General features: G+C 56.5%; 1 protein-coding gene across 1 annotated transcript; it reads left to right on the top strand.

Moving 5' to 3' along the window:
* Positions 1-6,498: 6,498 nt before the first annotated feature.
* On the top strand, positions 6,499-10,719 carry LOC134509445 (mucin-2-like; the record flags this gene model as incomplete). The annotated part of the gene is made up of 11 exons (XM_063321982.1): positions 6,499-6,568; positions 6,713-6,865; positions 7,604-7,756; positions 8,198-8,350; positions 8,495-8,644; positions 9,173-9,241; positions 9,386-9,549; positions 9,766-9,835; positions 9,980-10,132; positions 10,277-10,429; positions 10,574-10,719. Coding segments are annotated over 11 exons (1,434 nt in total), but the record flags the coding sequence as incomplete, so codon positions are not given.
* Positions 10,720-12,665: the final 1,946 nt, after the last annotated feature.

Raw genomic sequence — 12,665 nt, 5'->3', positions numbered from 1 at the left:
ACCAGCACCACTGAAACCTCAACACCCACTACAATTTCAATGGTCACCTCGCCCTCCACCACCTCTGTGGTCACCACAGCCACCAGCTCTTCAGAAACATCCACCTCGAGAAGCACCTCGGAAACGTCCACAGCAGCCAGCACTGCTGCAACCTCCACAGACACCTTCACTCCTACAGCCACCATGACCACCAGCACCTCTCAAAGCCCCACAACCACCAGCACCTCTACTACAACCTTGGGAACAAGCACCTTTCCTTCCTCCACACCCATCACCACCTCTACAGACACCACACCCACCAGCACCACTGGAACCTCAACACCCACTACAATTTCTAGGGTCACCTGGCCCTCCACCACCTCTGTGGTCACCACAGCCACCAGCTCTTCAGAAACATCCACCTCGAGAAGCACCTCGGAAATGTCCACAGCAGCCAGCACTGCTGCAACCTCCACAGACACCTTCACTCCTACAGCCACCATGACCACCAGCACCTCTCAAAGCCCCACAACCACCAGCACCTCTGCTACAACCTTGGGAACAAGCACCTTTCCTTCCTCCACACCCATCACCACCTCTACAGACACCACACCCACCAGCACCACTGGAACCTCAACACCCACTACAATTCCTGGGGTCACCTCGCCCTCCACCACCTCTGTGGTCACCACAGCCACCAGCTCTTCAGAAACATCCACCTCGAGAAGCACCTCGGAAACGTCCACAGCAGCCAGCACTGCTGCAACCTCCACAGACACCTTCACTCCTACAGCCACCATGACCACCAGCACCTCTGAAAGCCCCACAGCCACCAGCACCTCTACTACAACCTTGGGAACAAGCACCTTTCCTTCCTCCACACCCATCACCACCTCTACAGACACCACACCCGCCAGCACCACTGGAACCTCAACACCCACTACAATTCCTAGGGTCACCTCGCCCTCCACCAGCTCTGTGGTCACCACAGCCACCAGCTCTTCAGAAACATCCACCTCGAGAAGCACCTCGGAAACGTCCACAGCAGCCAGCACTGCTGCAACCTCCACAGACACCTTCACTCCTACAGCCACCATGACCACCAGCACCTCTACAAGCCCCACAGCCACCAGCACCTCTACTACAACCTTGGGAACAAGCACCTTTCCTTCCTCCACACCCATCACCACCTCTACAGACACCACACCCGCCAGCACCACTGGAACCTCAACACCCACTACAATTCCTAGGGTCACCTCGCCCTCCACCACCTCTGTGGTCACCACAGCCACCAGCTCTTCAGAAACATCCACCTCGAGAAGCACCTCGGAAACGTCCACAGCAGCCAGCACTGCTGCAACCTCCACAGACACCTTCACTCCTACAGCCACCATGACCACCAGCACCTCTACAAGCCCCACAACCACCGGCACCTCTACTACAACCTTGGGAACAAGTACACATCCTTCCTCCACACCCATCACCACCTCTACAGACACCACACCCACCAGCACCACTGAAACCTCAACACCCACTCCAATTTCAATGGTCACCTCGCCCTCCACCACCTCTGTGGTCACCACAGCCACCAGCTCTTCAGAAACATCCACCTCGAGAAGCACCTCAGAAACGTCCACAGCAGCCAGCACTGCTGCAACCTCCACAGACACCTTCACTCCTACAGCCACCATGACCACCAGCACCTCTCAAAGCCCCACAACCACCGGCACCTCTACTACAACCTTGGGAACAAGTACACATCCTTCCTCCACACCCATCACCACCTCTACAGACACCACACCCACCAGCACCACTGAAACCTCAACACCCACTCCAATTTCAATGGTCACCTCGCCCTCCACCACCTCTGTGGTCACCACAGCCACCAGCTCTTCAGAAACATCCACCTCGAGAAGCACCTCAGAAACGTCCACAGCAGCCAGCACTGCTGCAACCTCCACAGACACCTTCACTCCTACAGCCACCATGACCACCAGCACCTCTCAAAGCCCCACAACCACCGGCACCTCTACTACAACCTTGGGAACAAGTACACATCCTTCCTCCACACCCATCACCACCTCTACAGACACCACACCCACCAGCACCACTGGAACCTCAACACCCACTTCTATTTCAATGGTCACCTCGCCCTCCACCACCTCTGTGGTCACCACAGCCACCAGCTCTTCAGAAATATCCACCTCGAGAAGCACCTCGGAAACGTCCACAGCAGCCAGCACTGCTGCAACCTCCACAGACACCTTCACTCCTACAGCCACCATGACCACCAGCACCTCTCAAAGCCCCACAACCACCAGCACCTCTACTACAACCTTGGGAACAAGCACCTTTCCTTCCTCCACACCCATCACCACCTCTACAGACACCACACCCGCCAGCACCACTGAAACCTCAACACCCACTACAATTTCTAGGGTCACCTCGCCCTCCACCACCTCTGTGGTCACCACAGCCACCAGCTCTTCAGAAACATCCACCTCGAGAAGCACCTCGGAAATGTCCACAGCAGCCAGCACTGCTGCAACCTCCACAGACACCTTCACTCCTACAGCCACCATGACCACCAGCACCTCTGAAAGCCCCACAACCACCAGCACCTCTACTACAACCTTGGGAACAAGCACCTTTCCTTCCTCCACACCCATCACCACCTCTACAGACACCACACCCACCAGCACCACTGAAACCTCAACACCCACTACAATTCCTGGGGTCACCTCGCCCTCCACCACCTCTGTGGTCACCACAGCCACCAGCTCTTCAGAAACATCCACCTCGAGAAGCACCTCGGAAATGTCCACAGCAGCCAGCACTGCTGCAACCTCCGCGGACACCTTCACTCCTACAGCCACCATGACCACCAGCACCTCTCAAAGCCCCACAACCACCGGCACCTCTACTACAACCTTGGGAACAAGTACACATCCTTCCTCCACACCCATCACCACCTCTACAGACACCACACCCACCAGCACCACTGAAACCTCAACACCCACTACAATTTCAATGGTCACCTCGCCCTCCACCACCTCTGTGGTCACCACAGCCACCAGCTCTTCAGAAACATCCACCTCGAGAAGCACCTCGGAAACGTCCACAGCAGCCAGCACTGCTGCAACCTCCACAGACACCTTCACTCCTACAGCCACCATGACCACCAGCACCTCTCAAAGCCCCACAACCACCGGCACCTCTACTACAACCTTGGGAACAAGCACCTTTCCTTCCTCCACACCCATCACCACCTCTACAGACACCACACCCGCCAGCACCACTGGAACCTCAACACCCACTACAATTCCTAGGGTCACCTCGCCCTCCACCACCTCTGTGGTCACCACAGCCACCAGCTCTTCAGAAACATCCACCTCGAGAAGCACCTCGGAAACGTCCACAGCAGCCAGCACTGCTGCAACCTCCACAGACACCTTCACTCCTACAGCCACCATGACCACCAGCACCTCTCAAAGCCCCACAACCACCAGCACCTCTACAACAGCCATGGGAACAAGCACCTTTCCTTCCTCCACACCCATCACCACCTCTACAGACACCACACCCACCAGCACCACTGGAACCTCAACACCCACTACAATTTCAATGGTCACCTCACGCTCCACCACCTCTGTGGTCACCACAGCCACCAGCTCTTCAGAAACATCCACCTCGAGAAGCACCTCGGAAACGTCCACAGCAGCCAGCACTGCTGCAACCTCCACAGACACCTTCACTCCTACAGCCACCATGACCACCAGCACCTCTCAAAGCCCCACAACCAGCAGCACCTCTACTACAACCTTGGGAACAAGCACCTTTCCTTCCTCCACACCCATCACCACCTCTACAGACACCACACCCACCAGCACCACTGGAACCTCAACACCCACTACAATTCCTAGGGTCACCTCGCCCTCCACCACCTCTGTGGTCACCACAGCCACCAGCTCTTCAGAAACATCCACCTCGAGAAGCACCTCGGAAATGTCCACAGCAGCCAGCACTGCTGCAACCTCCACAGACACCTTCACTCCTACAGCCACCATGACCACCAGCACCTCTCAAAGCCCCACAACCACCGGCACCTCTACTACAACCTTGGGAACAAGCACCTTTCCTTCCTCCACACCCATCAGCACCTCTAGAGACACCACACCCACCAGCACCACTGGAACCTCAACACCCACTACAATTTCTAGGGTCACCTCGCCCTCCACCACCTCTGTGGTCACCACAGCCACCAGCTCTTCAGAAACATCCACCTCGAGAAGCACCTCGGAAACGTCCACAGCAGCCAGCACTACTGCAACCTCCACAGACACCTTCACTCCTACAGCCACCATGACCACCAGCACCTCTGAAAGCCCCACAACCACCAGCACCTCTACTACAACCTTGGGAACAAGCACCTTTCCTTCCTCCACACCCATCACCACCTCTACAGACACCACACCCGCCAGCACCACTGAAACCTCAAGAGCCAATTCTATTTCAATGGTCACCTCGCCCTCCACCACCTCTGTGGGCACCACAGCCACCAGCTCTTCAGAAACATCCACCTCGAGAAGCACCTCGGAAACGTCCACAGCAACCAGCACTGCTGCAACCTCCACAGACACCTTCGCTCCTACAGCCACCATGACCACCAGCACCTCTACAAGCCCCAAAACCACCAGCACCTCTACTACAACCTTGGGAACAAGCACCTTTCCTTCCTCCACACCCATCACCACCTCTACAGACACCACACCCACCAGCATCACTGAAACCTCAACACCCACTACAATTCCTGGGGTCACCTCGCCCTCCACCACCTCTGTGGTCACCACAGCCACCAGCTCTTCAGAAACATCCACCTCGAGAAGCACCTCGGAAATGTCCACAGCAGCCAGCACTGCTGCAACCTCCGCGGACACCTTCACTCCTACAGCCACCATGACCACCAGCACCTCTCAAAGCCCCACAACCACCGGCACCTCTACTACAACCTTGGGAACAAGTACACATCCTTCCTCCACACCCATCACCACCTCTACAGACACCACACCCACCAGCACCACTGGAACCTCAACACCCACTACAATTTCAATGGTCACCTCGCCCTCCACCACCTCTGTGGTCACCACAGCCACCAGCTCTTCAGAAACATCCACCTCGAGAAGCACCTCGGAAACGTCCACAGCAGCCAGCACTGCTGCAACCTCCACAGACACCTTCACTCCTACAGCCACCATGACCACCAGCACCTCTCAAAGCCCCACAACCACCGGCACCTCTACTACAACCTTGGGAACAAGCACCTTTCCTTCCTCCACACCCATCACCACCTCTACAGACACCACACCCGCCAGCACCACTGGAACCTCAACACCCACTACAATTCCTAGGGTCACCTCGCCCTCCACCACCTCTGTGGTCACCACAGCCACCAGCTCTTCAGAAACATCCACCTCGAGAAGCACCTCGGAAACGTCCACAGCAGCCAGCACTGCTGCAACCTCCACAGACACCTTCACTCCTACAGCCACCATGACCACCAGCACCTCTCAAAGCCCCACAACCACCAGCACCTCTACAACAGCCATGGGAACAAGCACCTTTCCTTCCTCCACACCCATCACCACCTCTACAGACACCACACCCACCAGCACCACTGGAACCTCAACACCCACTACAATTTCAATGGTCACCTCACGCTCCACCACCTCTGTGGTCACCACAGCCACCAGCTCTTCAGAAACATCCACCTCGAGAAGCACCTCGGAAACGTCCACAGCAGCCAGCACTGCTGCAACCTCCACAGACACCTTCACTCCTACAGCCACCATGACCACCAGCACCTCTCAAAGCCCCACAACCAGCAGCACCTCTACTACAACCTTGGGAACAAGCACCTTTCCTTCCTCCACACCCATCACCACCTCTACAGACACCACACCCACCAGCACCACTGGAACCTCAACACCCACTACAATTCCTAGGGTCACCTCGCCCTCCACCACCTCTGTGGTCACCACAGCCACCAGCTCTTCAGAAACATCCACCTCGAGAAGCACCTCGGAAATGTCCACAGCAGCCAGCACTGCTGCAACCTCCACAGACACCTTCACTCCTACAGCCACCATGACCACCAGCACCTCTCAAAGCCCCACAACCACCGGCACCTCTACTACAACCTTGGGAACAAGCACCTTTCCTTCCTCCACACCCATCAGCACCTCTAGAGACACCACACCCACCAGCACCACTGGAACCTCAACACCCACTACAATTTCTAGGGTCACCTCGCCCTCCACCACCTCTGTGGTCACCACAGCCACCAGCTCTTCAGAAACATCCACCTCGAGAAGCACCTCGGAAACGTCCACAGCAGCCAGCACTACTGCAACCTCCACAGACACCTTCACTCCTACAGCCACCATGACCACCAGCACCTCTGAAAGCCCCACAACCACCAGCACCTCTACTACAACCTTGGGAACAAGCACCTTTCCTTCCTCCACACCCATCACCACCTCTACAGACACCACACCCGCCAGCACCACTGGAACCTCAACACCCACTACAATTTCTAGGGTCACCTGGCCCTCCACCACCTCTCTGGTCACCACAGCCACCAGCTCTTCAGAAACATCCACCTCGAGAAGCACCTCGGAAACGTCCACAGCAGCCAGCACTGCTGCAACCTCCACAGACACCTTCGCTCCTACAGCCACCATGACCACCAGCACCTCTACAAGCCCCACAACCACCAGCACCTCTACTACAACCTTGGGAACAAGCACCTTTCCTTCCTCCACACCCATCACCACCTCTACAGACACCACACCCGCCAGCACCACTGGAACCTCAACACCCACTACAATTTCTAGGGTCACCTGGCCCTCCACCACCTCTCTGGTCACCACAGCCACCAGCTCTTCAGAAACATCCACCTCGAGAAGCACCTCGGAAACGTCCACAGCAGCCAGCACTGCTGCAACCTCCACAGACACCTTCACTCCTACAGCCACCATGACCACCAGCACCTCTCAAAGCCCCACAACCACCAGCACCTCTACTACAACCTTGGGAACAAGCACCTTTCCTTCCTCCACACCCATCACCACCTCTACAGACACCACACCCGCCAGCACCACTGAAACCTCAAGAGCCAATTCTATTTCAATGGTCACCTCGCCCTCCACCACCTCTGTGGGCACCACAGCCACCAGCTCTTCAGAAACATCCACCTCGAGAAGCACCTCGGAAACGTCCACAGCAACCAGCACTGCTGCAACCTCCACAGACACCTTCGCTCCTACAGCCACCATGACCACCAGCACCTCTACAAGCCCCAAAACCACCAGCACCTCTACTACAACCTTGGGAACAAGCACCTTTCCTTCCTCCACACCCATCACCACCTCTACAGACACCACACCCACCAGCATCACTGAAACCTCAACACCCACTACAATTCCTGGGGTCACCTCGCCCTCCACCACCTCTGTGGTCACCACAGCCACCAGCTCTTCAGAAACATCCACCTCGAGAAGCACCTCGGAAACGTCCACAGCAGCCAGCACTGCTGCAACCTCCACAGACACCTTCGCTCCTACAGCCACCATGACCACCAGCACCTCTGAAAGCCCCACAACCACCAGCACCTCTACTACAACCTTGGGAACAAGCACCTTTCCTTCCTCCACACCCATCACCACCTCTACAGACACCACACCCACCAGCACCACTGGAACCTCAACACCCACTACAATTTCTAGGGTCACCTCGCCCTCCACCACCTCTGTGGTCACCACAGCCACCAGCTCTTCAGAAACATCCACCTCGAGAAGCACCTCGGAAACGTCCACAGCAGCCAGCACTGCTGCAACCTCCACAGACACCTTCACTCCTACAGCCACCATGACCACCAGCACCTCTCAAAGCCCCACAACCCCCAGCACCTCTACTACAACCTTGGGAACAAGCACCTTTCCTTCCTCCACACCCATCACCACCTCTACAGACACCACACCCGCCAGCACCACTGAAACCTCAACAGCCAATTCTATTTCTATGGTCACGTGGCCCTCCACCACCTCTGTGGTCACCACAGACACCAGCTCTTCAGAAACATCCACCTCGAGAAGCACCTCGGAAACGTCCACAGCAGCCAGCACTACTGCAACCTCCACAGACACCTTCACTCCTACAGCCACCATGACCACCAGCACCTCTCAAAGCCCCACAACCACCAGCACCTCTACTACAACCTTGGGAACAAGCACCTTTCCTTCCTCCACACCACTCACCACCTCTACAGACACCACACCCGCCAGCACCACTGGAACCTCAACACCCACTACAATTTCTAGGGTCACCTGGCCCTCCACCACCTCTCTGGTCACCACAGCCACCAGCTCTTCAGAAACATCCACCTCGAGAAGCACCTCGGAAACGTCCACAGCAGCCAGCACTGCTGCAACCTCCACAGACACCTTCGCTCCTACAGCCACCATGACCACCAGCACCTCTCAAAGCCCCACAACCACCAGCACCTCTACTACAACCTTGGGAACAAGCACCTTTCCTTCCTCCACACCCATCACCACCTCTACAGACACCACACCCACCAGCACCACTGGAACCTCAACACCCACTACAATTTCTAGGGTCACCTCGCCCTCCACCAGCTCTGTGGTCACCACAGCCACCAGCTCTTCAGAAACATCCACCTCGAGAAGCACCTCGGAAACGTCCACAGCAGCCAGCACTGCTGCAACCTCCACAGACACCTTCGCTCCTACAGCCACCATGACCACCAGCACCTCTACAAGCCCCACAACCACCAGCACCTCTACTACAACCTTGGGAACAAGCACCTTTCCTTCCTCCACACCCATCACCACCTCTACAGACACCACACCCGCCAGCACCACTGAAACCTCAACAGCCAATTCTATTTCAATGGTCACCTCGCCCTCCACCACCTCTGTGGTCACCACAGCCACCAGCTCTTCAGAAACATCCACCTCGAGAAGCACCTCGGAAACGTCCACAGCAACCAGCACTGCTGCAACCTCCACAGACACCTTCGCTCCTACAGCCACCATGACCACCAGCAACTCTCAAAGCCCCACAACCACCAGCACCTCTACTACAACCTTGGGAACAAGCACCTTTCCTTCCTCCACACCCATCACCACCTCTACAGACACCACACCCACCAGCACCACTGGAACCTCAACACCCACTACAATTTCAATGGTCACCTCGACCTCCACCACCTCTGTGGTCACCACAGCCACCAGCTCTTCAGAAACATCCACCTCGAGAAGCACCTCGGAAACGTCCACAGCAGCCAGCACTGCTGCAACCTCCACAGATACATTCGCTCCTACAGCCACCATGACCACCAGCACCTCTGAAAGCCCCACAACCACCAGCACCTCTACTACAACCTTGGGAACAAGCACCTTTCCTTCCTCCACACCCATCACCACCTCTACAGACACCACACCCACCAGCACCACTGGAACCTCAACACCCACTACAATTTCAATGGTCACCTCGCCCTCCACCACCTCTGTGGTCACCACAGCCACCAGCTCTTCAGAAACATCCACCTCGAGAAGCACCTCGGAAATGTCCACAGCAGCCAGCACTACTGCAACCTCCACAGACACCTTCACTCCTACAGCCACCATGACCACCAGCACCTCTCAAAGCCCCACAACCACCAGCACCTCTACTACAACCTTGGGAACAAGCACCTTTCCTTCCTCCACACCCATCACCACCTCTACAGACACCACACCCACCAGCACCACTGGAACCTCAACACCCACTACAATTTCTAGGGTCACCTGGCCCTCCACCACCTCTCTGGTCACCACAGCCACCAGCTCTTCAGAAACATCCACCTCGAGAAGCACCTCGGAAACGTCCACAGCAGCCAGCACTGCTGCAACCTCCACAGACACCTTCGCTCCTACAGCCACCATGACCACCAGCACCTCTCAAAGCCCCACAACCACCAGCACCTCTACTACAACCTTGGGAACAAGCACCTTTCCTTCCTCCACACCCATCACCACCTCTACAGACACCACACCCGCCAGCACCACTGGAACCTCAACACCCACTACAATTTCTAGGGTCTCCTGGCCCTCCACCACCTCTGTGGTCACCACAGCCACCAGCTCTTCAGAAATATCCACCTCGAGAAGCACCTCGGAAATGTCCACAGCAGCCAGCACTGCTGCAACCTCCGCAGACACCTTCACTCCTACAGCCACCATGACCACCAGCACCTCTGAAAGCCCCACAACCACCAGCACCTCTACTACAACCTTGGGAACAAGCACCTTTCCTTCCTCCACACCCATCACCACCTCTACAGACACCACACCCACCAGCACCACTGGAACCTCAACACCCACTACAATTTCTAGGGTCACCTGGCCCTCCACCACCTCTGTGGTCACCACAGCCACCAGCTCTTCAGAAACATCCACCTCGAGAAGCACCTCGGAAACGTCCAAAGCAGCCAGCACTGCTGCAACCTCCACAGACACCTTCGCTCCTACAGCCACCATGACCACCAGCACCTCTCAAAGCCCCACAACCACCAGCACCTCTACTACAACCTTGGGAACAAGCACCTTTCCTTCCTCCACACCCATCACCACCTCTACAGACACCACACCCACCAGCACCACTGGAACCTCAACACCCACTACAATTTCAATGGTCACCTCGCCCTCCACCACCTCTGTGGTCACCACAGCCACCAGCTCTTCAGAAACATCCACCTCGAGAAGCACCTCGGAAACGTCCACAGCAGCCAGCACTGCTGCAACCTCCACAGACACCTTCACTCCTACAGCCACCATGACCACCAGCACCTCTCAAAGCCCCACAACCACCAGCACCTCTACTACAACCTTGGGAACAAGCACCTTTCCTTCCTCCACACCCATCACCACCTCTACAGACACCACACCCACCAGCACCACTGGAACCTCAACACCCACTACAATTTCTAGGGTCACCTCGCCCTCCACCACCTCTGTGGTCACCACAGCCACCAGCTCTTCAGAAACATCCACCTCGAGAAGCACCTCGGAAACGTCCACAGCAGCCAGCACTGCTGCAACCTCCACAGACACCTTCACTCCTACAGCCACCATGACCACCAGCACCTCTGAAAGCCCCACAACCACCAGCACCTCTACTACAACCTTGGGAACAAGCACCTTTCCTTCCTCCACACCCATCACCACCTCTACAGACACCACACCTACCAGCACCACTGAAACCTCAACAGCCACTTCTATTTCAATGGTCACCTCGCCCTCCACCACCTCTGTGGTCACCACAGCCACCAGCTCTTCAGAAACATCCACCTCGAGAAGCACCTCGGAAACGTCCACAGCAGCCAGCACTGCTGCAACCTCCACAGACACCTTCAATCCTACAGCCACCATGACCACCAGCACCTCTACAAGCCCCACAACCACCAGCACCTCTACTACAACCTTGGGAACAAGCACCTTTCCTTCCTCCACACCCATCACCACCTCTACAGACACCACACCCACCAGCACCACTGGAACCTCAACACCCACTACAATTTCTAGGGTCACCTCGCCCTCCACCACCTCTGTGGTCACCACAGCCACCAGCTCTTCAGAAACATCCACCTCGAGAAGCACCTCGGAAACGTCCACAGCAGCCAGCACTGCTGCAACCTCCACAGACACCTTCGCTCCTACAGCCACCATGACCACCAGCACCTCTCAAAGCCCCACAACCACCAGCACCTCTACTACAACCTTGGGAACAAGCACCTTTCCTTCCTCCACACCCATCACCACCTCTACAGACACCACACCCGCCAGCACCACTGAAACCTCAACACCCACTACAATTTCTAGGGTCACCTCGCCCTCCACCACCTCTGTGGTCACCACAGCCACCAGCTCTTCAGAAATATCCACCTCGAGAAGCACCTCGGAAACGTCCACAGCAGCCAGCACTGCTGCAACCTCCACAGACACCTTCACTCCTACAGCCACCATGACCACCAGCACCTCTACAAGCCCCACAACCACCAGCACCTCTACTACAACCTTGGGAACAAGCACCTTTCCTTCCTCCACACCCATCACCACCTCTACAGACACCACACCCGCCAGCACCACTGAAACCTCAACACCCACTACAATTTCAATGGTCACCTCGCCCTCCACCACCTCTGTGGTCACCACAGCCACCAGCTCTTCAGAAACATCCACCTCGAGAAGCACCTCGGAAACGTCCACAGCAGCCAGCACTGCTGCAACCTCCACAGACACCTTCGCTCCTACAGCCACCATGACCACCAGCACCTCTCAAAGCCCCACAACCACCAGCACCTCTACTACAACCTTGGGAACAAGCACCTTTCCTTCCTCCACACCCATCACCACCTCTACAGACACCACACCCGCCAGCACCACTGGAACCTCAACACCCACTACAATTTCTAGGGTCTCCTGGCCCTCCACCACCTCTGTGGTCACCACAGCCACCAGCTCTTCAGAAATATCCACCTCGAGAAGCACCTCGGAAATGTCCACAGCAGCCAGCACTGCTGCAACCTCCGCAGACACCTTCACTCCTACAGCCACCATGACCAC

This window comes from Chroicocephalus ridibundus, unplaced genomic scaffold (assembly GCF_963924245.1).
Source record: "Chroicocephalus ridibundus unplaced genomic scaffold, bChrRid1.1 SCAFFOLD_332, whole genome shotgun sequence".
In the NCBI taxonomy this organism is placed as follows: domain Eukaryota; kingdom Metazoa; phylum Chordata; class Aves; order Charadriiformes; family Laridae; genus Chroicocephalus; species Chroicocephalus ridibundus.
This window is presented reverse-complemented; position numbering and strand designations above follow the sequence as displayed.